At 55.0% G+C, this 25145-nt stretch overlaps 1 protein-coding gene across 1 annotated transcript in view; it reads right to left on the bottom strand.

Annotated features, from left to right (window-relative positions):
• Positions 1-25145, bottom strand: part of DCTN1 (dynactin subunit 1) — a 124195-nt gene that overhangs the window by 4152 nt on the left and 94898 nt on the right. The window contains exons 9-28 of the mRNA XM_065404587.1: positions 22252-22449; positions 19249-19453; positions 16287-16365; positions 15144-15303; positions 13009-13113; positions 12442-12633; positions 11622-11738; positions 10672-10824; positions 9389-9549; positions 8540-8708; positions 7601-7669; positions 7018-7080; positions 6684-6833; positions 5312-5473; positions 4857-4988; positions 4153-4281; positions 3607-3749; positions 2869-3035; positions 1105-1119; positions 356-489 (exon numbers count right to left, since the gene is read on the bottom strand). Of these exons, the coding sequence (XP_065260659.1) occupies positions 356-489; positions 1105-1119; positions 2869-3035; positions 3607-3749; positions 4153-4281; positions 4857-4988; positions 5312-5473; positions 6684-6833; positions 7018-7080; positions 7601-7669; positions 8540-8708; positions 9389-9549; positions 10672-10824; positions 11622-11738; positions 12442-12633; positions 13009-13113; positions 15144-15303; positions 16287-16365; positions 19249-19453; positions 22252-22449 (2703 nt within the window). The remainder of the gene's footprint in view (positions 1-355; positions 490-1104; positions 1120-2868; positions 3036-3606; positions 3750-4152; positions 4282-4856; positions 4989-5311; positions 5474-6683; positions 6834-7017; positions 7081-7600; positions 7670-8539; positions 8709-9388; positions 9550-10671; positions 10825-11621; positions 11739-12441; positions 12634-13008; positions 13114-15143; positions 15304-16286; positions 16366-19248; positions 19454-22251; positions 22450-25145) is intronic.

Here is a 25145-nt window from a genome sequence, read left to right as displayed (position 1 = left end):
TCTGACGTGCCTGTGAGTTTCAGTTAGCGATTAGCTTCAGTAATGCCCTGCAGCAGGGAGGTCCACAGGTTAACGGTACATTTCCTTTGCATACCACCGATGGCCCTTTGCTCCTATAAACAGAAGCCAGTCAGCCAGTCCCCTCTAGATTCTCACTATAGCTCCAGACTAAACCATCCCAGCTCCAGTCCATCTGCAATCCCCTTCCTACTGCCCTTCTCTGCTTCCCCCCGGGAGGGACCGGCTGGAGAGCGATGGGTGATTCCCGGTAGCCAGTCGGGGCGTGTGCAGCCCAGCCTGGCCGGATGAATGCCTGGAGAGCCAGTGGTGCAAACCCCAAGAGAGGACCCCTCACCTTGAGCCGGTTGTTCTCAGTTTTGAGGTGCTCAATGGACAGCCGCATGGCGTCGATCTGTTGGAGGAGAAGAGGCGAATCCTTCACCTGGACAGGTCCTGAGCCACCTCCCATCACCTGGCCAGCGCTGACACCTGCAAACGGGGCGAGAATATCAATGGTCAAAGGAGACTACGGAGCCGGCGTGGTCTGTGCATGCAGGGTCAGGCCGCAGGTGGAGCGGGAGGAAGAGGTAAACGTGACTGTGCCAAGGAGCTGCAGCAGGAACGCCCCTGGCCGGGGCACAGAGCGATTGATCACGCAGCCGGAGATGGAGAGCCCCGTGGCAGTGCCCTGGGGGCGAACCCATGCAAATACCCTGACAACACCCCAGGCCAGGATCCCACCCCTGCAGAACAGCCTCTTGTCTCTGCAGCAGAGGCTGTTCTGGCCCATTCCCAGGAGAGCCTGGCACTGAGCGGAGAGGGGATGCGGCCCTGCATTTCCCCGGCGGAACCAGCTCTGGGTGCCTTTGTAGATCCATCTCCCGTCTGTCCCCTGCCCCTCTCGAACACTGGGCTAGCTGCAGGACGCTCTGGCCAGTGAGCCACGTGGCTTCATAGCAGTTGAAAACAGCAGCACTGGAGTAGGACCAGCGCCTCCCGCTCCACCTCGGATTCCCAAAGCCTCAGAACCCCCTTCTCACATGCACTGGGGCCTGCCCTCCTGGGGCCTACAGAGACTAGGCAGGCTGGAGCATGATACTGTACCTCTCTGCTGTTCCTCTGTAGTGCCAGGAGGGGAGGAAAGCACAGGAGAGACAAGAAGAAGCAGAATTAAAAGCCGAGGAGCAAGTCTCGAATGCAGCTCTGGCCAGAGAAGCCATTGTAAAAATGGCACCGTCTTGCCCCCCAGATCTGCTCCCTACGCACATTCACACCCAGTCTGCTGCCTCTTACTCCAGGGACCCTCACGGGGCCACACGGCCTTGGAGAAGGAGCTGGATTCCATCCTGGCTCCCGTACCGCCTGCTGCAGAACCTGCATTGGGGGCGCAGGACCGGAGAGCCTGGGCTGAATCAGCAGAGCGGGCAGTTCCCAAAACCACACACTGGAGCAAATATGGCAGGACAAGCACGCAGCCCAAGATGCCATTCCTAGAGCAGCTGCATCACGGGATGGATCCTGAGACCTGCTGATACCTCCCGCCCGCTCCGGATCAGGCCTGCAGAGAGCACGAGGCAGCTAGACGGCTGTGTGAACCACAGGCAGAGAAGGAGAAGTGAGCCAGAGCTGTGAGTGCAAGGAAGGGGGACACGGGACTCTCCTTTCCCAGCTCTGCCACCGACTCACTCTGGGGCCTTGGGAAAGTCCCTTTGCTGTCCTGTACCTCGGCTCCCCTGCTGCAAACCGGGGACCCCCTGTGACGGTGCACCCCATAAGGCTTCATGGAAATATACTTATGAATGTATATATGATAACTAGAATATGTGTTATGCTACATATGCCATGTAACATATCTCTGTAAAGGTTATGATCTACTGAATCTATTCATCCCATTTGTATGCATGTGTTGTTGTATTCGAAGTTATGAATACTGGCTGTGTACTGGTTCGGTTTCTAAGTAGCCTTTGTAAAGCATTTGGGCAGCTACTGGAGAAAGGAATGTGCAAATTAGGTGCCCAATCAAGAAGCACTTAAGGGACAATGGATCTTGGGAGGCTCCAACCCACATAAGACGTCTACATGAGGACGTTCAAGGGAGCAGGTAAGCCATGGCTGCTGCCTGTAAGAACCGAGTCACGCATGGACATGTGACTTGCCCAGGTGACTTCAAAACTCCATCTTGGAGCTGGACTTTGCATAGGAGACAGGAGGGGAGTCTCCCCCCCCAAGAGACAATCTACTTAAACCCCTGGGAGACCCCTCCATTTTGTCTTCAGCTGGCTAAAGAGAGAGCCTCTCCACCCCCCAGGATACCGGAAAGAAACTGGAACAAAGGACAGTAACTACAGGGATGGGAGTGATTGCTGGACCCAGACTAGCAGGAGACTAGTCTGTAAAAGGAAGCTTACTGGAATTCCTCTGAGGGTGAGGTTTTTATCTGTATTCAGTTTTATTACTGTATTAAGCTTAGATTTGCGTGTTTTATTTTATTCTGCTTGGTGACTTACTTTGTTCTGTCTGTTACTACTTGGAACCACTTAAATCCTACTTTCTGTATTTAATAAAATCACTTTTTACTTATTAATTAACCCAGAGCAAGTATTAATACCTGGGGGGTGGGGTGGGGGGGCAAACAGCTGTGCATCTCTCTCTATCAGTGTTATAGAGGGTGAACAATTTAGGAGTTTACCCTGTATAAGCTTTATACACTGCATTTATACACTGCTCTGCCTCTGGGAGGGAGACAGGGAGGCCGACTGAGCTCCCATGAGGTTCCACTCCCCATCCCCGCAGGGCCTTTGCCCCGGGTTTCCTTTCCGGCGTCCGGGCAGTGAGGCTGCAGGGAGGGGGCATGAGCGGATCGCTCACCTCCTGCAATGCCCGACACGATAGACGCGATTCCAGAGGCAGGGGATCCCCGCAGCCCCTCGATGGTGCGCTTGGACTGGTTGTTCAAGCGCTGCTTTAGCTCCATCTTTTCCGACTCCAGCTGGTCAATATCAGCCTGAAGAGCATCCATGGTCTCCTCAAACTCCCTGCGGGGGGAGAGAGAAGCCACCAGCCAAATGAGAGACGCCCCCCGGGGAAAGGAGACACAGCCTCTACCCAGCAGGCTTTGCAGGATCTCATCAGGTTCGGTAACTTCCAGCATCCTCCCCCATCCATACGCTCCCCAGCCAGCTCAGGCCTTTTCACTCACGAGAGGGGGAGGCTAGTCTGTTCTGCAGGCAAAGATCTCACGCGCAGGAAGCGTTTCCTGACAATCAGCCCTCCGTCCCTTTCGCTTTCTCCTGGTTCTAGCGCCATCAGGCTGACCATCGCTCTCTCCCGGGGAGTTCCCACCGCACCAGCACCGGGTCTGGCAATGGTGTGAAATACAAACGTCCTGCACCTCACAGAAAGCAGCCAGAATGCAGCCTAGTCCGAGACGTGTCCTCTCTGCCCTGCCCAAACCTGCCTCACGTCAGCCCCTCGCTGCCCCGCCACCCCTTAGCTCCAGAACAGCCCTGGAAACCATGGCAAGCTGCTATCGCTGCTACCCCGCCCTTAGCGGGCACTCTGCACTGGCCTGGACCACCCCGAATCCCCCGGGAAACCCACACTCACTTCTCCTTCTTTTTGAGCAGAGCCTGGGTCTCGTCCAGCTTGGTCTGGATCTTCTCCACCCGGTCATCCGCGTCCTTGGACGCGCTGTCAAGCTTCTTCTCCAGGAGACTGAGGCGCACGTTTGCTTCACTCAGCTCCTCGCCCTGCAGGGGCGGCAGGGGAGAAAGCGAAGTGCTCCAGGCCCCTGGGGATGGACAGCGTGTCCCAGTGCCCTGGAGTGCCCGCCCCTGCTCCACGGGCGTAGCCAATAGCCGGCACACGCCACCATTCCCTACTGGCTCTGGGAATCAGCCACCTGGGGGAAGGGCTGGCAAGTCCCCTATGGCTGATGCCACAGGCCTCTGCTAGGTGGGCAGCTTGCGTCTCCCCCAAACGGCCCCGTGGTCGCTGAGGAAACGGATCCAAAGGGCTAACAGCTCCGCAGGCAGCACTCCGGGAAGTGGGAGCAGCTCAGGCAGGCAGTTGTCTACTGCCCAGGCGAAGGGGCACCCCCAGGTACAGGGTTCTGCACTGGCAGATTAGGGAACAGACCAAGGATGAGCTCACCTTGATTTTGAGCGATTTCTTCAGCTCTTTGATGACCGTCTCTCTGTCTTCCAGCTTCAGTCCCAGGCCCTCGGCATCTGTGATCTCGGCCCGGAGCGCGGCTGCCCTCAGATTGACAGGAGGAGGGGGCTGCAGGGACGAGAGAGGGGGTTGGTCGGATATTGCCAGCTGATGGATTCCAGTGCTTGCTCATGGTGAAAAATGGGCAGGACGCTGCTAAGGGAACGTCCCCCCAAATCTGCACACGACAGGCAATGGCCTGGCTCCCCAGGTCCCTGACAATCCAGGGAGGGCTGGTCTCGCTGGCTGAGAAGGCGACGGACCCTCGTGAGGTTACACGCGGTAAGGCTGAAGGCTAAGACACACCTGCCAGTTTGTAAGCATCCGCCTAGCTGCACAGACGGCAGCGTGGGCTCCTGATGCAAGGTACTGGCCCCTCACCCTGCTAACAGCGTCCAAGGAGAGAGCCCACTCCGCCCAGAACACACCCCATAAAACCCAGCTACGAGGGGCCGTGCCCATCGGTGTCTGCTGTGTGCGCTGCAGCTTGACCATCCTTGTCAGCACACCTCAGCCCCAGATCAGCGGCAGGTTTTCCATCTCCTCCCGCCATCCACAGGACATCAGGGCCTCGCCTGGCGGAAGTGACAGCTCTGTTCAGCTGTCCTGGCCCAGCCCGAAGGTGCCCCCCAGCCATGCCCCACCTTGGTCTGTGGCCGGTCGGCGTCGTACTCTCCCTCCTGCATAGCAGTGGCCATCTTGTTCATGGTCGCAATGAGGATATTACAGGACTGGCGCAGGCACTCGTACGGGTTGACGCCCTGGCTGCCGTAGATCTGCAGAGGACGGTGAGAGTGAGAGCGAGAATTACCCCGTTTCAAGGTGCGCTCTGCACCCGCTGAGCCAAGTACCTCTGCTAGGTAAGGCTTCCTGCACTCGCTCCACTGACCACAGGCCTGTGGGGCAGTCGGCCCCTCTGGCGATGAGGGGGTAGGTGAGTGGCAGGTCCCTACACTTCAGAGTTAACTGGCTGTCACTCCACCCGGGCTCATCCCAAAGTGCCCAGGGGCTGGCGTGAGATACAAGCCCCTCTGAGGCTAACAGGTATTCGTTCCCCAGGGGCAGAGGGCTGTAGGGAAGCTGAGAACAGGGTTCCCACCTGCTCGCTTGCTTTGAAGGCCAGATCTTCCAGCTTCACGGCCAGGAGCCCTTCGTTCTCCGTCAGCGGGGCGATCATCTGGGCCCCCGCGGCAGCCACTTCCTGCAGCACCGCCACCACCCAGGTCAGGTGCTTGCGGCAGTCCAGCAGCGTGTCCGACACCTGGGGTCAGGCAGACACACGGTGATTATGGGATTCGCTCCCAGCAGAGGCACGTTTCTCCCCGTGCTCGCCAGGCGTCACAGCACTGCACTCACCCCAACGGCTAAGAGATCGCGGAGGGCAGTTCAGTTATCGCTAGGGAGAGGAGCCCGGGCAGCAGGAAGGAAGGAAGCCCAGGAAGCGAACAGGGCGGGGAATTCTTGTCACCACCTGAGCCCAAGGTTCCTGCTCTCTGCACTAGCTCACTGCTTCCCTCATCTCCTTCCTGCCAGCGTGGCTGCAAGCCGGGCTCCTTCCCAGGGCTGTGTGCAGGCCCTGCTGTGACACGGGCCACGTGGGCTCAGGCGCCTTTACCCAGGGAAGTTCCGCTACCGGGACCACATTACAGACGGCAGCTCCAGGCCGTGGCTCAGGCAGGAAGAAGTCAGGGCTCTCCTAGGTCTGTCTTATGCTCTACCCGCTAGCCCCTGTGACTCCCGGCCACGCCTTCCTCCTCTCAAAGCGAGGGCTCTGCCCCGCAAGGTGGCTCTGCAGTGTCAGTGCCCCAGTCCGTGTCCCTGCTCGCTGTTCTCTCCAGCGTGCTCTGATCTGCCGCACCCCAGCCCCAGCCCCAGCCCTTCAGGAAGAGGGCCGGGGCAGTCACCGCACAGCCACGTTTCGATGCTCAGCCCAGGTGCGTGTAACACAACACAAAGAGAAGAGACCTGAGCAGCGAACACCAGCAGTCCCAGCCAGGCAAACAAAGACACGCGCTGCCTCGCCAGACAACGCGCTGACTGCACCGGCTCCCCGCCGCTGCGCACTCTGCCTCCGCTCTCCCCAAGGGACCATTCGGGCCAGGCAGGTGACAGCATCCCTAGCACCAGACTGGTACTAAAAACCCCTCACGCCAGCGGGGAGTCACCCGGAGATGAGGTGAGGGAGGGAGAGAAGATGGCACCTGTTGTGCGGGACTATAATGGAGCTGGCAAACGTGGGAGCCTCCCCTTCACCGGAACCCAAACGATCCTCCCCATCCAGCCTGCAGCGGCCTCCCCAGTGCAGCACAGTCTGCTGGGATGTGTATTCTCTGCAGGCTGGGTGGCTGCAATGTTCTGCGGTTCATGGTATTGGCGGTGCCCCTGCGGCTCCTGGCAAGCTGCCAGCGCAGCCCCCGGCACGGGTGTTCAGCTGCCCGTTTCCCGGGACTGTTCGGCGCTGGCTACCCCACCTGCTGTCCGAAGCCAAGTGCCGCGGGTATCCCAGGTGCGTCTGTTCCGGGCATGCGGCGTCTGATCTTCTTGCAGAACTGGCGGATGTCGCTGCAGGAGGTCTCCAGGTCCTTGAGGAGGATGGCGAGGTCGGACGCCTCCTGCCCCGTCTGCCAGGCACACGGAAGGAAGGGGGAGAGAAAGCTCAACACGTGAGATGCCGAGGGCCACAGCATCAGCTGGCTCACGTCGGCGTAGCTGCTGACTTCAATGGAGCAACGCCAACGTACGCCAGCCGAGGCGCTGGCCCCGAATGCAGGGGGGAACCAGGGTGGCAGGAAGTCGGCTGCTCACCTGCAGGAAGGACCGCAATCGACCCACTTCCACGCCCACGCAGTCCAAGGCACTCTGGGTGAACTGCGGGACAAGCACGAGCGCCATTAGTTCAGGGCAAAGCAGACGAAGCGAGACGACCTTGCCTGGGGGCAGAGCAGGGCTGAGCTCTCTGGGATTACAGGCCGCCAGACCTCGGGGATTCTGGCTCCACAGGGTTATGTTGTGAGGCACCAGGACACAGGTGCTCTCTGAAGGGAGGCCTGGCAGCGCCGACTGCTCCACTGCAGGTACCGGGCTCAGCGCGGTGTTCTCAACGCCTCTTCCCTGCCCTTTACTCACCAGCGCATTGGCAGGGCCCATCCCACAACACCTGTGTCCTCGCCCTTCCCCCCGGCCCGCCCCCCCACTGGGGGGTGAGAGGAGACGGGGGAGGAGCGGGCAGCTGGTAAGCCCAGGCTAGCAGGGGATGCACCACTGGGAAAGAGGCAGGACTGCATGTCAGGAGGACCTTTTCCAAAGCCCTCATGAAGGACGCAGCAGCAGCCTGTGCAGTGACTCCTTCCCACGGGCCCGCAGCACGGGCCGCACTGCTGCTACTTACCTTAATGTGGTCTGCCAGCTGCATGGTGCAGTCTTCGGCTTGCTCCACCAGGTGGATGCTGTACAGGTGCTGGAAAGGAGATGGAGAGAGGCGTTAGCTTCCCCAAAGCCCTGCCAGAGCCCCGTGCTGGTCGGGCTTGCGCGGGGCAGCGAACATCGGACTGCCCCATCTGCACGCAGCCTGCTGGGAGCTGGATGAGGGCTAACGTGCCGCAGACGATAACACGGCAGCACAAGCACGCTCACGGGTTTGCCCTTTGGTAACAGCGATAGAAACAGAACGGAGTTAATCCAGCAGAGCCACACACTATCCCAGCTGTCCCCAGCTCCCTCACCTGGCTTCAGACGTTTGGGGAGAGGGACGCGTGCTGGGGCAGGGGGTGGAGGACAGCAGGTTGGCTGCAGTAGCAGATGCTAAGGGGCTCTCTGGGATATCTGGAGTGGACAATCAATCAGATACCCCTCTTGTGAAGGGGGCCTGGAGGGGCTGGGATTATGGGAAGTTCTGGGAGGTCTATTTCAGTCTCTGACGTGGGGACATGGCCCTGTGGGATAGCGGTGACGGCTTCTGCAGCCAGTGTCCTAGGACGCCCAGATAAGGGATCCGGGCACAAGGATGGCTAGGCATCGCCCTTCTCTAGGGAGGGAATTCAGAGCACTGGAGAATGGGAGATCTAGTCGTGGGCCAGCAGGGGAACCAGATCTCGGTGTTCAGGAGGCAGAGGGGAAAGAAGGAAAGGTGGTGACGGGAACCTAGCTACTTAGCCTGCAGCCTGGGAGGTTTCCCTGAAAGCAGCAAAGCCACCTGGGGCTCTGCAAACCTCAACCCCACTTCACTGCTCCCACCCTCTACAGCTCAGCTTGCCCTGGGGCCAGTGCCCGTAGTGCGGAGAGGGGCACGGAGCCGGCACCCGCCCGCAGCACAGACCGCACCTCCTACCTGGTAGTATTTGATAGCTTTGGTGAGTGGCTCCACGTTGACCGTCTCATCCAGCTGGTCCTTGTGCAGCAGCTGAATCAGGAAGTCCAGCGAGCGCTCATGGACACTCATCTCCGGGTAGAGCATCCCCACCTTCTTATAGACCTCAACGCTGCACTTACTCAGGGCCCTGGCGGGAGGAGAAATACGATCAGCTAGCCTGGGGCAAGGGTCTGGGCTCTACAGTGGCCCTGCAATCTCACGGGGGCTCTAGTGCTGGATGCCCACGCTTGGGCCTGAGGGTCAGAAGTGCTGAGCAGCTCATGGGAGCGGCCAGTGCCCGGCATCCATCCCAAGCCCAGGCCCCCAGGACAACCCAAGGAGAGGGCACTTCTGGCGACTGGGACCAGCAGCACTAGCTGCACTGGGGCTACGGGGAAGGGCCACGGCAAGAGACAGTCTGTTCCAATCTCTGGGCTCACGGTCAGGCTTGGAGCATGGGCCTAGCGCCGTTGGATGGGCGCCGGGGAGGTTTCTTTGCGTTTCAGTGGCACGCGTGGAAGGATTCTCCATCTGACCTCGGCAGCAGTACGTGAAACGTCTGAGCGCGGGCTGCGGCACTCGGTGCTTTTAGTGGCTGTTCCCAATCCCATCAGATCTCTGGGAAGGCCTTCCCGGAGACCAGAGCCCACCACACACCCCCCTCGGCTGCTGTGCTCAGGACGAGGTGCCTCCCTGGCCCTCAGCCGTTCTGGACACGTGAGGAGTTTCCCACGCTCTGCAGGAACGGGGGCACCCTAGGTGCTCTCCTCACAGAGCGCCGGGGATCCAAAGGCTGCGTGCACGGTGCAGGACACTCGGGGGACTCACTGTTCGTATTTGTGCAGCGTTGCTTGCAGGAGGCTGAGCGAATACACCAGCCCCGCAGCAAAGCTCAGCTGCTCCCCTGGGGCACCCCGGAGGCCCGTGCGCTCGGCACAGTTTTCATTCAGCTCGAACTTCTCCTGGGCTTGTTTGCTGATCAGCTCGGCCTGTTCCAGAAGAGACAGAGCAGTCTCAGTCCCGGGCTGCCCAGCACGGCGGCACATCCCTCCTGCTCCCCGCTGCCCAGCATCCCTGCCACAGAGCTGCGCTTGCTGAGACAGGCTCCCCTGGCATTTCACACACTCTGCCATGGGCCTGACCTGGGCAGGCGCCAGCTCACGCAGCTTCAGTCACACTCATGGCTGCCATTTTATCCGACTCAAGGGTTTTTCTTGTGTTTCCATCAGCTTCACTCCCCTGCAGCCTGCCCAGTCAGAGCCTCTCAGCTCTGCTCCCATCTCTGGGGGGCCCCTGAGACACCACGCCTGCCCCCCAGGGCCCCCCTTTTCGTCCCGGCAATGGGGTGTGTTCCCCACACTAGCCCTGCTGGAGCTGAATTAGGCCAGCTGGTTTGGCTGCAAACAGGGGAGCTCTAGGCTGGAGGCGGCTAAGCAGGGAGACGCTCACCTGCTAGAGACAGGCAGGGAGCAGGGGGGCTGCAGAGACGAGTTGCCGGGAGGAGGGAGTTGAGAGGCCAGCAAACCCAGGAGGTAGGAAAGTGGCTCAGGGAAAGGCAGCAAGGACCCAGCAGGGAGTAGCCCTTGGCTGCTGTGTGGAGGTTCCTGAGCCCCCGGGCTCCCCTGTGGCACTAGGAGGCAGTGAAGTGAGACTGCGGGAGCCGCTGGAAAGGGACGAGGATGCTGCTCCTGAGCGAGAGGAGCTGCAGAGGAGATGCTGAGGGCATGTACCTGCTGGAAGGGCTGTCAGCCTTGACAGACAGAGCTAATCCCCAGAACCGCCAGGAGGCGGCGCCATCCAGCAGTGAGGAGAGCAACCCATCACAGGCCCCCAGCCCCTGTCCTGGCAGACGCCGCCCAGAGCCCAGCAGTGCCGCTCGGGGGGCGAGAGGGGCTCACTGAAGTCCTGCGGGAGGAAAGGCCTAGCTCTGCCGCACAGCGCCACCCGGGGGCAATGGAGCAGCCCTGAGCACCTCAGCTCAGGCACAGAAATAAGCCGAAGGGGGATGAAAACAAGCCGCTCGCTTTGTTCCTCTGCCGCTCCCTGCCCTAACCGTGTCAAAGGGAGAGGTGCTGGTGCAGGTGGGGCGGGGGGCGCGTGCCCTTCGCTACCTTGCAGATGAGCCGGGGGATGAGCAGCAGCACCAGGATGCAGTCGTGGTCCCCTCCGTGGCGCAGGAAGCTGTCAGGCATGAAGGAGGTGAGGAGGGAGACGTGCCGGTTGGCCTGCTGCACCTCCATCTGGCGCAGCTCCATCTCTATGGCCTGAGGAGACAAAGGGAACGTCAAACGGAGCCTGGAAGAAAGGACCAGGAACCGTGTGAGGCGTCTCCCCGGGCGTCCAGCCCGCTCGCTGGCATTACATGGGAGGCACAGACGGGCCAGTCAGTCCAAGCCCCTTTCCACCCCCTCCCAGAGCCACATTCCCACGGCTTCCGTCTCACTGGTCCAGAGCAGGCCCCGAAGGGCAGGGTCCCAGTCCTGAGGAAGGCAAACGTCCGACATCCCGGCTGTACACTCGTTACCGTCCTCCCAGCCAGCACAAGTTCACGTCATGGCGCAGGACATGTTTGTGTCACAAAACCCCATTTTCAGGTACTTGCTGCTGTGCGAAAAACGTTCCAGTTTGGACCCCCGTTTCTCAGAACAAAGGTTACGCCCCTTCCCCGCCCCCACCCGGTAATGCCTGATTTCTCCAGCCGCAACACTCACCCTTCCAGCACCCCTGCCGAGTAGCTACATGCTCCGTTCTCACAGCCTGTGCCAGAGCGCGCAGGCGTCCCGGGCTAGCAGAGCCCTGGCAGCCGACTAGCCCACACTGCTAGCCGTGGCCTCAATGGGGAAGAGGCGTGTTTCTCAGCAGTTACGCCGTTTTGCAGACTTTTGGGTGCTCTCACTCACTAGTGACACAGCCCTGGGGGAGGCCTCTGACAGCCTCCGAATAACATGGCAGCCTTTGGAAGCTGCCCGAGCACAGGAAGCGATGCCGGACGCTCTCGCCTGCACCGGGGAATACACACACCTGGGTCCTACACACCGACACGCACAGCTGCTCACCGTACCTTCGCATGGGCCTTCGTCTCTGCAAATTTAATCTTGAAGTCGAACATCTCTGGCGGAGGCTGCTGTTGTCTCTCAACAGAAGCTTCTTGCTGGTTTGTGAGCTCTCGGTTCACATCCTGATTGCAGGAGGAGAGGGGAGAATTAGCAGAACTACCCTCCCCTCGCCCCGAATACCCCCGGGGGGCCAGGCCTCTCCGTGGTACGAGGCAATAACGGGGCAAGCAAGGAAGAGGAAGGGGAGCTGAGTATCTGGGTGCACTCAGCTGAGGAGTCGCCCCAGCGCTGGGCCTAGCACCAGTTCCCAAGGGGACGCAGGGCAGACTGCTCCGGGCCCAGGAGAATAAACACGCAGGGTGGGGAGGATAATAGATCCGTCTCCCCGCCCGCATTTCCATGATGGTCTCACTTGCCTGCTGCCAGCGCCCCCAGGAACCCTTAGGGAATCCCATCCACCTGCTCACGTGGGGCTTCTCTCATACCTGCAGCCCCTGGGACACAACGCAACGCCCACACTTGGGAGCACGTTAGCCCACTGGTTCTAGCGGCTCCCAGCCTGCGCTTCCCCGCTGCGGAGCAGATGGGTGGCTAGGAGGCAGCAGAAGCACAAGCAATCGGAGGAAGTTTCCCTCGGAGTAAACTAGTATTCAGGTTGCTCTGGCTTAGCTGGATGTTCTCGGTAAATCCCGTCTAAACCAGGAGCCCAACTCCTAGGGCACCAGCAGCTGGTTCCGGGTGCGTTTGCAGTGCCAGCAGCAGCCCCGGCAGGGTTGGGCCCGTCCCCTCTCCTCTGCAGTGGCAGGTGATGCTCAAGGACTTTACCTGCAGGTGTGCAGTCAGCTCCCTGTATTTCTTGATGGTCTGCTGGTAATCTGCCACTGTCTCCTGTGCAGCCTCCACACGCTTCTCTGCCTCGCGGACCCGCGCCGTTGCCATGTCCAGCTGCTCACGCAGCTCCAGCTCGGTCTCCCTGGCATTCTCCTGCAGCTCGTCGTTCATCTCGTTCATGGCTTCCTAGCAGGAAGAAGGGGAGGGGGCTGCCGCTACACAGCTCGGCCTGCCAGGCCACAGGAGCGGGGGCTTTCAGAGGAGGGAAGGGGCACAGCTTCGGGGCTGACCAGGAGATCAGCTGCGGCCATCGTGCCCAGCGGGAGCTTGGGAGATCAGCCAACCCTGGTGACTTCATTGAGCCTCGCCTGAGCCCGTCCAGCATCCAGCATGGCTCTGCCGTGGCAGGCGAACAGCCCGCCCAGCGCAGATGTCCCGCTGCTGTGCCCTGTCCTGTGAACAGCCTGGCTGCAGACCTCACGCAGACAAAGGAACAAGCGTGGGTTCTCTCTCATTCCTCTCTGACCCATGGCAGAGAGCTCTGCCTGCTGGGCAGCTTACCAGGTCGCCGACGGTCTCGCGCAGCTCCCGGACCTTCTCCTCCAAGTCCAGGTTTCTCTCGGTCAGAGTCTCCACCATCTCTTCAGCACCCAGCGCAGCATCCACCTAAGGACCCAGGGCTCAAAAGCTTAACCCTGACCTGGGCTCCCACATTCCAACACCACTGCATAAGAATGTAAGATCGACCATCCTAGGTCAGCCCAATGGTTCATATAACCAGTGTCCTGTCTTCCCACAGTGGCCAGTGCCAGACGCTTCAGAGAGAGTGAACAGAACAGGGTAATTATCGAGTGATCCATCCTCTCTCAACCATTCCCAGCTTCCGGCAGTCAGAGGTGTAGACACACCTGGAGCATTGGGCTGCGTCCCTGACCAGCTTGGCTAATAGCCATTGATGAACCCAATTATACTTTTGGCCTTCACAACATCCTCTGGCAAGGAGTTCCACAGGTTGACTGTATGTTGTGTGAAGAAATACTTCGTTTTGTTTGTTTTAAACCTGCTGCCTATTAAATTCATTGGGTGGCCCTTGGTTCTTGTGTTATGTGAAGGGGTAAATAACACTTCCCTATTCACATTCATGATTTTATAGATCTCTACCCTATCCCCTCCCTTAGTTGTCTCTTTTCTAATCTGAACAGTCCCAGCCTTTCTAATTTCTCCTTGTATGGAAGTTGTTTCATAGCCCTCAGCACTTTTGTTGCCCTTCTCTGTACTGTTTCTAATTCTAATATATCTTTTTTGAGATGGGGCAACCAGAACTGCACGCATTATTTATGATGTGGGCGTACCATGGCTTTATATTGTGGTCATAATAATATATTCTATCTTATTACCTATGCCTTTCCTAATCACTCCTAACATTGTTCGCTTTTTTGACTGCTGCCACACATTGAATAGATGTTTTCAGAGAACTATCCACAATGACTCCAAGATCCCTCTCTTGAGTGGTAACAGCTAATTTAGACCCCATCATGTTATAGGTATAGTTGGGATTATGTTTTCCAATGTGCATTACTTTGCATTTATCAACACTGAATTTCATCTGCCATTTTACTGCCCAGTCACCCAGTCCCTGTGGCCTGCACTGCTTCCCCCAGCTCCCATTGGCCGGGAACGGTGAACCGCGGCCACTGGGAGCTGAGGATGGTCAATGTAAAAAAACTGTCTTGTGGCCCACCAGCGGATTACCCTGACAGGCTGCATGCGGCCTGCGAGCCGCATGTTGCCCACCACTGCGCTAGAGGAACACTCAATGTTCCAGCAGGGTGAGGAGATGGGAAGAGACACCTGGCTTCAACCCTCACAGCCACTGTGGCCACAGAACCTGGAACATCATGACACTAATACCTAATGTGCTTTTATGCAACCTTCAGTCAGTTTCAAAGAAATCTGTCTTCTACTGCTTTGCCAGACCTGAGCCCAGCTTTTCCAAAGCGCTCTGCTCTGCTCTGAAGCCCAGGACAAGTTATGGGTCAGATTTATCAGAGGCAGAACGGGAGCTCACTCTCTTTACATCTGAACAGGATTCATTAGTTCTCTCCCTTTGCGTATTATCAAGTGGTGTCAGTGATAATTATCACTCTCCTACCAAGCCAGGATCATGCTAGAGTATCCGTACTGCATCGCCTGCTTCTTCCGCAGCAGACATTCAGTGCCTGCCTCTAGCAAGCCCGTAAAATGCAAAGGGGAGCACGCTGCATTGTAGTCGATAAGGAACCTTCCCCCAGGGGCCCCCACAACGTCACTAGAACCTCTGCATGGCTGTGACTCGTCCGTCCTCCTGACCGCACCATGCTAAGACAAACATGTTTAGGTGGCACTGAATTCCAGAGGTAATAAGACATCGGTTAGACTCTCCTTTGGAAAGGTTTCTAAGACACCAGGTGCAAAGCGTCTCTTACATTCAAGGAAGCAGCCTGCAGCCAAGCATGAACTACAACACAGCTCGTGCTGGAGAAGGGCAGACTCTACAGCAGGACCCCCTGGGACTCCTTCACTGCCTCCCGGGATGCTCTAAGCGTGTGATTTCTAAGCAAAAGCCCCACACCAACAGTTCACAGGAGACACCAATTTGCCTGGCAGTGGTTCCCTGACCCTCTTTGAAGCCCCAAAGCACCCTGGGGTTGACTCACCTGCTCTTTCAACTCATCAATGGTTCTCTCTGCCTGCTTCACCTCCTCCTGCAGCTTCTCCTTCTGCTGACGCAAGCTCTCCAGCTCTGAATTCTTCTTCTCCATGTGTTTCTGAAGCTTCACGTGCTCCTGCTTCTCTGATGCAGACAGATCCCGCATCCTGAAACACAGCAAACACACTCCGAGCAAACGGAAAGGGACCCAGGGACTGTGACCATTCCCTGTCCTTGCCATCACAGCCTTCCTCAGGTGTTTGCAGCCCTTCCGAGTCAGCTGGGATAGGACACCTGTCCTTTCACTAGCAGTGACCATCCCGGACAGGACAGCTTGTGGTCCCGGTGCTGAGATACTGGGGCAGCCATGCTGAGTGCAAAGGGAAGTCATTTACCCGAGCGGGCTCAGATTTCCGTTCCATGGTAAAGGGACTCCCAAACGAGACAGCTTTGCAGCCATCAGTGCACATTCCCTCAGAGCAGAGAAGTTTCAGCCCCTGGATACGGCTTGTAACCTAACTCTTCATGGGAACAGGGCAGATCAGACTCTCGGGCTGTGACCTGAAGAGGCTAGTCAAAGAAGACTATAACAGGTACATTGGTGGGACCATGCAGGGGAGGCTCTCTCCTAGGACACTCAGAAGTTGTCCCCGTTGGGGCTACACAGAGATGCAACATCCGTTTCACAATGTGAAGCAGTTCAGTAGACACCTGGCCAGGAGGTGTGCAGGACACTGCCAGAAGCCATCCCAATCAGGTCACCACAGCAAACACGCCCCTTATCAACCGGCTCCTGTATTTAAGTAGCATGCTCATAGCCAGAGTATCAGAAGAAAGCAGAGTGGTTGCTTTCTGCAGCATCTCACGTTCTCTGCATCTATAACCTCAGCAGACCCACAGTGACCTATCCCACTTCCTACTCCTCTGAGGTTTAAAAGATGTGCCCGGAGTTAGAAAGGAACTGAGGGGCATTTGGAGGTGTGTCTGTGTGGGACTAGGGGGTTAATACCCTGGCTTGAGAACAGAGGTCCATGGGTCACTGCTTTGAGGCAGGTTTTGTTGCCAGGTGGCAGGGCATGGGAGCTTGCAGTGAGGATCTGCAGAGGTGATATCACAGAGGAGGAGATTTAATAGGGAGGAAGCGTTATACCTGACGAGAGCTTCCTTGAGCCTCGCGTTTTGCTCTTCTAGCTGTTTGACCTGGTAGCTGGATGCAGCCCCATCCGAGCCTGGAGAAAGGGAGAAGCAGAGAGACGTTACCCAGCATTTGAAGGAAAATCAGCTGTTATCCAGAGGCAGTTCTCTCAAGAGCAACTAAGTTTTTAAACCTGGGAGTTGGGAGGACAACGCTCAGGAGGTTAACCCACCAGCCTATCGCCTCCTCAGCAGAGCAGCCCTCGAATCTAGTGCATGTCGCAAGTGATACAAGGATGGCAAGCGGAGGTTAGTCGATTAGTGCCAGGGACTCAAATTAAGAACTACTGCATGATACGGCACAATCTGCAACCTCAGCTCAGGGGAGCTGCATGCCAGGCCCGAAGCGCCTAACGCACAGCTGTACTCTAGGGGTTAGACTAGATGATGCTTGTGGTCCCTTCTAATCCTATGGTTCTATGTACTTACCTGGCTGTAGCCAATGTGATCCCAGTAGCTGCCGCCCCCGCATTCTCCTCCTCCATCCACCCCACCGAAGATCCCACATCCCCTTCAATCTGTCCATCTCCCCCATTTCCCCCCTTGCAGCCCCCCTCAGTGCAGCCATCTGCTGCTCCTTTGGCAGATGCAGGTTCTGGCTAGTGAGCAGAGTCCTGGGGCTCTCCGGTGACCATTCTGCAGGCCTTCTGCCATGGAACTCCGCTCATGCTGTCGATATCCGATGGCTGCTCACTTCCTTGTCTGTGTATTTTTAACGTCTGCCTTGGCTAGAAAGCCCATTAGGGAATCAAAACAAGGACAAAATATGTGAGATTGTTCCGAGTTTTGGTTTCGATGTCCTGTCCATCGAGGAGCTGAGCAGCTGGTCTGAAATCAGCAAAATGAGCAGACCCTGTGCGCTACAGCACGAACAGCTCGTCCCAGAGACGCTCCCAGGAGCGGGCATCCCCTGTCTGGGCAAGGGGCAATGAGAGCTGAAATGGCCGGCTTAACCTTAGCCCCTACATTCCCTAGTGAGAGACCTGCATTCCGGCAGCCAGACTCCCACTCAAACTCAGAGGTGATGGGACCTGGCGAGTTGCTGCTTCCTACTGACCAGTCTGTGAATAAGGGTCCTACCACTTCCTACTGACCAGCGCTGCAAAGCCAGGTAACCGAACTGCATGCAAAGGATTGAAAGCATTTAGCTGGATGTCTAAGGAGCTATCACAGCAATCCCACAGGGGCAAATCCTAACATCAGAATGGCCAGACTGGGTCAGACCAAAGGACCATCTAGCCCAGTGTCCTGTCTGCCAACAGTGGCCAATGCCCAGTGCCCGAGAGGGAACAGAACAGGGAATCATCAAGTGATCCATCCCAGTGCCCATTCCCAGCTTCTGGCAAACAGAGGTTTAGGGACACCCAGAACATGGGGTTGCCTCCCTGACCATCTTGGCTAATAGCCACTAATGGACCATCCTCCAGGAACTTATCTAGTTCCTTTTTGAACTCTGTGATAGTCTTGGCCTTCACAACATCCTCTGGCAAGGAGTTCCACAGGTTGACTGTGTGTTGTGGGAAGAAATACTTCCTTTTGTTTGTGTTAAATCTGCTGCCTAGTAATTTCATTGAGTGACCCCTGCTTCTTGTGTTATGTGAAGGGGTAAATAACGCTCCACACCAGTCATGATTTTATAGACCTTGAGCATATCCACCCCTTTAGTCGTCGCTTTTCTAAGCTGAACAGTCCCAGTCTTTTTAATCTCTCCTCATACGGAAGCTGTTCCATACTCCTAATCATTTTTGTTGCCCTTTTCTGTACTTTTTCCAGTTCCAATATACCTTTTGGAGATGGGGCAACCAGAACTGCACGCAGTATTCCACATGTGGGTGCACCATGGATTTATACAGCAGCATTGTGATATTTTCTGTCTTATTATCTAACATTCTGTGCCACTGCACATTCAGCAGATGTTTCCTAGGACTATCCACGATGACTCTAAGATCCCTTTCTTGAGTGGTAACAGCTCATTTAAACCCCATCATTTTGAATGGATAATTGGGCTGTTTTCCAAGGTGCATTACTTTGCATTTATCAACATGGAATTTCATCGGCCATTTTGTTGCCAGTCACCCAGTTTTGTGAGATCCTTTTCTAACTCCTTTCAGTCAACTCTGGACTTAACTATATTGAGTCATTTTGCATCATCTGCAAACTTCGCCACCTGTTCACAGCTTTTTCCAGATCACTTATGAATATGCTGAATAACCTTGGTCCCGGTACAGATCCTTGCGGAACCCCGCCATTTACCTCTCTCCACTGTGAAAACTGATAATTTATTCCAACCTTTTGTTTCCTCTCTTTTAACCAGTTACTGATCCATGAGAGGACCTTCCCCCTTATCCCATGACTGCCTGCTTTGCTTAAGAGCCTTTGGTGAGGGATCTTGTCAAAGGCTTTCTGAAATTCCAAGTACACTATATTCACTGGATCCCCCTTGTCCACATTTGCTGATCCCCTCCAAGAATTCTAGTAGATTGGAGAGGCAGGAGTTCCCTTTACAAAAACCATGGGGGCTTTTCCCCAACGAATCATGTTCATCTGTTGATTCTCTTCTTTACTAGAGTTTCAACCAATTTGCCTGGTACTGAAGTCAGGCCCACCAGTCTGTAATTGCCGGGATAGCCTCTGGAGCCTTCTATTTATTTATTTATTTTAAAGCTCTTGGGTGAATCCCATCCGGTCCTAGTGACTTATTACTGTTTATTTCATCAATGGCAATTAACTCCTCAATGGCAAGGTTCCCACGGACTCCAACGGGTGCGGGATGTATCAGTGTAGCTTGGTATTTATGCTGCACTCATCACAGCAATGGGATCTCCCCCACATGTAGATTTACTCCCCAGCCCAGGTCTGCATTAAAACAGACCCTCCCCCAAGGCCATTTCACAGTGGGTGGGCCCTGCACCTCTCACCTTTCTCTTCTATCTCATGTTTCAGGATTTCCAGGTCCATGGTGAGATATTCCACCTTCTCTTTCAGGGACTCCACCTCCTGCTGCAGGGATTCGGCCCGCTCCTCCGCCATCTCCTTGTCCAGAGTTGCCATCTCGATAGCATCAGCCGTATCGGCCATTTCCTCCATGTAATGCTCCTTGGCTTCCAATGCATCTTTGGCTTCCTGCAGGCAGACAGAAACAGGGTGAGGACACCTTGCGATGGAAGCCTGACGGGACAGGGGCGCTACTCAGACTCGGTCACTAGCCGAAACCATTACCCAGCTGTATGGCTCAGATACTCCTGGCTGGGACAGCGTTCCCGTAGGGGGACTGCATGGAGTCAAATCCCAGCTAGTAAACGCTTACCGGGCATGCAGGGGAAAAGGCCACTGCCACGAAAACGGTCTGATTTCTGTTCCACCTCAGCACCTCTTCCCCACTCAGCCCAGCAACTGCACTCCCAACCCCTCCCTCCTCCACCCAGGAGCAGTAACACAGGGCCTGAGAGGCCACCTGGGAGCAAGGAGAGAGAACCAGTTCCAGTCACGCCGCCAGACGCAGGCCTGGTCTACACTAGAGAGTTAGGTCGAAGTAACCTGCCTTATGTGGACCTAGCTCTAAGCATCGACACTAAACTGTCGCTCCTACCGATGTACGTCACTACCCTGACTTAACAACACAAGCGCTACGCCTCTCGCGGAGGTGAAGTCGATGTAGTTAGGTTGGCACACTGTCAGTGTAGACAGTGTGTTACTTACATCGACTGTTGCTGCCTTTCAGAAACCATCCCACAGTGCCCCACACTGGCAGCTCAATGGGTGCACGTGCTCCTGGGGAGGACTCACACGGCTGAGCACAGTGGGGTGTGTAAAACCGATTCAATGACTGTGGTGACTGTACATCCATGTCACACAGGTCGACTTAATTTTGTAGTGTAGACTTGCCCTCAGATTTAACCTTTGCGTGATGAATTCCTGACTGCGTTGGTAACCAGGATGGGAGGTACCAGCAGGTTACATTCTGAAGTATTACATGCAACAGGACACAACTGTTTCATTTTCATTAAGGGCAGTTCCCCAGACCCTAATTGGGGATCACTAAAATCTAAGCAAGGAGTTAACCTGGCAAAAGGCAGGTATGATGGGCTGCTTTCTTTGTGCACCTTACAGAAGGCGCCAAGCCCCAGCACTGGCTCACGGGCCAGGGCTGCATTTTCAGTACGGACACACATCAAGCATATTTTATACCTTTCTTTGTAGTAACGGCATTTAGCCTAGCCTGTTAAAATGGAGCAGTGATCTCGGCTCGTCCCCGCCAATCAAACAAACAGCTGCTGGGCCGTCCCTGGAGGATGGCGCCAGCAGACAGTACGGAGCAGGTTGGCGGCTGTATTAGGGTCTACACTTCTCTTTTCTCTTGACCCAGGCCCCGCCCCCACTCCACCCCTTTCCCCCAAGGCCCCACCCCCATGCCCCCAACTCCCCCCAGTCCCTCCCACCCACCGAAAGGCTGCACAGATCATCACCTCCCCCTCCCTCCCAGCGTCCTGCATGCCATGAAACAGCTGTTCGTGCTGGGTGGGAGACGCAGGGAGGGAGGGGGGGGTGCTGATCTGAGCGGCTTTTGGCGGGTGGGAGGCACTGGGTGGGTTGGGGGGGCTGTTGGTGGGTGCTCAGCACCCATCATTTTTTCCCCATGGGTGCTCCAGCCCCAGAGTACCCACAGAGTCGGCACCTATGGCTGGAAGCCGAAGAGAAACTCACTCATCAGGTCCCACCTGGAATCAAGGGAACAGCGCTCCAGAACCAAATACACTGGCTGCTAAAACTTGTGATGTACAAGGTGGGTGAGCGAATATATTTTATTGAACCAATTTCTGTTCGTGAGGGAGACAAGCTTGGAAAACGGAAGTTGGTCCAATTAAAGATATTACCTCACCCACCTGGTCTCTCTAATATCCTGGGACCTACACGCCAAAGGCGTGTGATAGCAAGGGGAGGGAGGCAGGTCCATTCTTACTTTCCGGGTGAGGGTCTGAGAGAGGGGGCACTGGAAGAAGAAAACCCTCTCCCAGAGGGAGCGCACTGAGTTCATGCATCCGAACATGGCCAAACAGGAAGCACCACATTAAAATGCGATCCTGTAACTAACAGCGCCAGCATCCCGGATCTGATCGGAGGCTTGTAATGTGTTTAACTGATTGCTGGATGGAGCCCAGGCCACAGCATCTCCTCTCCTCCTCCTTTAAGGAATCTGACTGATTGACTAACTACAAACAAAATTTGCCCCCAAGGGTAGATGAAAGAAAAGGATGAGGAAAGCGTTGAGGACAGTGTGTGTGACTGGAGCCCGCTGCACTTTCCGTGGTTAGAAGGAAGAGAAGGGGGGAACCCCTGGGCCCCTCTGGGATGGGAGGGAGAGGGGAGAGGCCTAATGGCCACCGCTCTCCAGAAGATTCCCACAGGGTCAAGGTGCTTCCATCACAAGCCACAAGTGGGAATCTGCAGACGCCCCTGGCAGAAGGGACACATTATACGAAGCACTGCTTGGTTAAAGCCGGGCAGCGTGGCTCCATGACAAAACTCTTGCCTCAGACATGGGGAGAAAATAGGCCAAAATAAACCACAGGAAGATGCCACCAGGATAATGGGCCCAGCCATATTTAGCGCCTTGTACAAATTAATTCAGCACCGAACGTAGTTTCCTTCCATTTGGCTTTTGCATTCTCAAGCCAGTACAAGAGCCCATGTTTGCTGTGTGGTGGTCACAGGTTGCTTTAGGGCCCACATCTCTTCAAAAGACAGGATTTGGGGGAGTTCCTATTTTTATGCTAGTGGATGTATCAAAAAATAAAGTAAGAACTCCCCAATCTGATTTCCAACAATTAAATAGCCTTGAATTTACTGGCTCCCTTGAGGTGTCATTAACGTGAGCTGCACAGCTCTGGCTGCTGCCACATGCCCGCCAGGAAGACGCTCACCTTTTTGGCCTCCTTTAGACGTTTCTGGAGGTCAACCTGTTGTTCCTGCATTTTGCTCTTCCACTCCTGCACCTGTTCCAACTGGATCTTGTATTTCTCCAGCTCTTTCAGCTTTGCTTTGTCTTCATTTCGCTTCATCTTCAGAGTCTCCAGCTTCTCCTCCAGGTCTCTGACTTGAGAACGCAGGTTCTCCTCCTCCTGCACAGCCAGGGGGAAATGGGAGGTTACTCTGAGAAGTAGAGATGTCATGTAACAATGGAGCCAAGAGTCCTGTGGCACCTTATAGACTAACAGACGTATTGGAGCATGAGCTTTCGTGGGTGAATACCCACTTCGTCGGATGCATGTAACAATGGATTTCTCCAAATACCTCTAATTTAATGCACAGGCAACAAAACCTTCTAAGTCTGACCCAGTCCTCAGAATTCAGTCAACCCTTTTCCAATAGCAGCATCATTAAAGGCCTCTTAGAATAATTTCATTCACTTTGTTCTTCCACTTCCAAAGCCTGTATAATGTTTTAATCTCACTGAGTTTCATGTCACCCACTGTACATGGTTAATACTTCTCGATGTGCTGAGAGATGGCCTGGCCCTCAAAGGAGCGGCGCACCTGCGCTTCCAAGTGACTTCAGTGGGTTTGTGGGTGCTCAGCCCTTCTGAAAATCAATCCTGTACCAAATTAACTCCTCTAATTCCCCTCTCCTGCCCCTAGGGGTCAGAGTAATGACACATGCAAGGAAAAAGTGTCTCCACTAACAGGACTGGGGCTCTAATGTGACAAGCAATGGGATTTTAAATTATAGCATGTGTAATGGCTAATGCTTTCAGGCTTATTTAAACAAAGTTTAACAACTCGCAGACACACGCAAACTGAGCCCACTGTAAACTGGAGAGTTATTAGTTGATGCCACGGGGTTACTCTACTGAGTGTCAAAGGCACCCTAATCCTTTCCCATCTCTCCCCCGTCAGTCGCTCCGATACGATGGGGCGGTTACTATGCCAAAGGGGGTTAAGCACGGCTAAGAGAGATGGTGTATGTTGGATTCTGAAGGTTTTGGAATCATGGCTCTGGACACTTTCATCTCTAGAAGGAAAGGCTCAGTGCAAGCACACGTGTAATTCTTCACCCAGGTAGGGATGGAGCATGGCCCTGATCTCTCGGCAAAGTGACAGTGCCATAAAGGCATCTCCACTCTGAACCACAAACTAGCCATTGCGTCTGACTGCAATGCCCTCTTCCAGGCTTTTCTAACCAGCGAGCTCTCCAGAGACAAGCAGGTTAGATCTTTCCCACCGAAAGATAATCCAGGTAACCAGCATCAACAGGAAGTCACTCAGCTCTGTTAGGACAAAGTCACTGGCTGAATTTGGGCTGTACCAGTTGGGTTTCAAAACCCAGTTCAAAGACATCCTGACCTTTTACAGGGATAGCCCACAGAGGGTTCTGGTGCCAGCAAGCAACACTCCATCTTGATCTGAGCAAAGGCTGTTCAGAGATGGAGCAGTGTATGCTGGGACCTGAAAGTGTCTCCTCCGCACCAAAGTTGAAGGTGGCTGCAATCTACTCCAGTGCATGAGAATTCCTGGCAAGCTTCTAATGCAGCCCTCTTGGGTCCCACCCCGTTGAGGTGAAACATCTCTTCCTGAAGCCCTTCATGCTCCCAGGGGACTTTGACTCTCCCTAAAACATTTTTTTTCATAGATTCTAGGGCTGGAAGGGACCTCGAGAGGTCATCGAGTCCAGTCCCCTGCCCGCATGGCAGGACCAAATACTGTCTAAACCATCCCTGATAGACATTTATCTAACCTACTCTTAAATATCTCCAGAGATGGAGATTCCACAACCTCCCTAGGCACTTTATTCCAGTGTTTAACCACCCTGAGAGTTAGGAACTTTTTCCTAATGTCCAACCTGAACCTCCCTTGCTGCAGTTTAAGCCCACTGCTTCTTGTTCTATCCTTAGAGGCTAAGATGAACAAGTTTTCTCCCTCCTCCTTATGACACCCTTTTGGATACCTGAAAACTGCTATCATGTCCCCTCTCAATCTGCTCTTTTCCAAACTAAACAAACCCAATTCTTTCAGCCTTCCTTCATAGGTCATGTTCTCAAGACCTTTAATCATTCTTGTTGCTCTTCTCTGTATCCTCTCCAATTTCTCCACATCTTTCTTGATATGCAGTGCCCAGAACTGGACACAATATTCCAGTTGAGGCCTAACCAGCGCAGAGTAGAGCGGAAGAATGACTTCTCGTGTCTTGCTCACAACACACCTGTTAATACATCCCAGAATCATGTTTGCTTTTTTTGCAACAGCATCACACTGTTGACTCATATTTAGCTTGTGGTCCACTATAATCCCTAGATCCCTTTCTGCCGTACTCCTTCCTAGATAGTCTCTTCCCATTCTGTATGTGTGAAACTGATTGTTCCTTCCTAAGTTGAGCACTTTGCATTTGTCTTTATTAAACTTCATCCTGTTTACCTCAGACCATTTCTCCAATTTGTCCAGATCATTTTGAATTATGACCCTGTCCTCCAAAGCAGTTGCAATCCCTCCCAGTTTGGTATCATCTGCAAACTTAATAAGCGTACTTTCTATGCCAATATCTAAATCATTGATGAAGATATTGAACAGAGCCGGTCCCAAAACAGACCCCTGCGGAACCCCACTCGTTATACCTTTCCAGCAGGATTGGGAACCATTAATAACAACTCTCTGAGTATGGTTATCCAGCCAGTTATGCACCCACCTTATAGTAGCCCCATCTAAGTTGTATTTGCCTAGTTTATTGATAAGAATATCATGCAAGACCATATCAAATGCCTTACTAAAGTCTAGTTATACCACATCCACAGCTTCTCCCTTATCCACAAGGCTCGTTATCCTAT

This window comes from Emys orbicularis, chromosome 5, assembly GCF_028017835.1.
Source record: "Emys orbicularis isolate rEmyOrb1 chromosome 5, rEmyOrb1.hap1, whole genome shotgun sequence".
NCBI lineage: Eukaryota > Metazoa > Chordata > Testudines > Emydidae > Emys > Emys orbicularis.
Note: the sequence above shows the minus strand (reverse complement) of the source record. Positions and strands in the feature narration are given on the sequence as shown.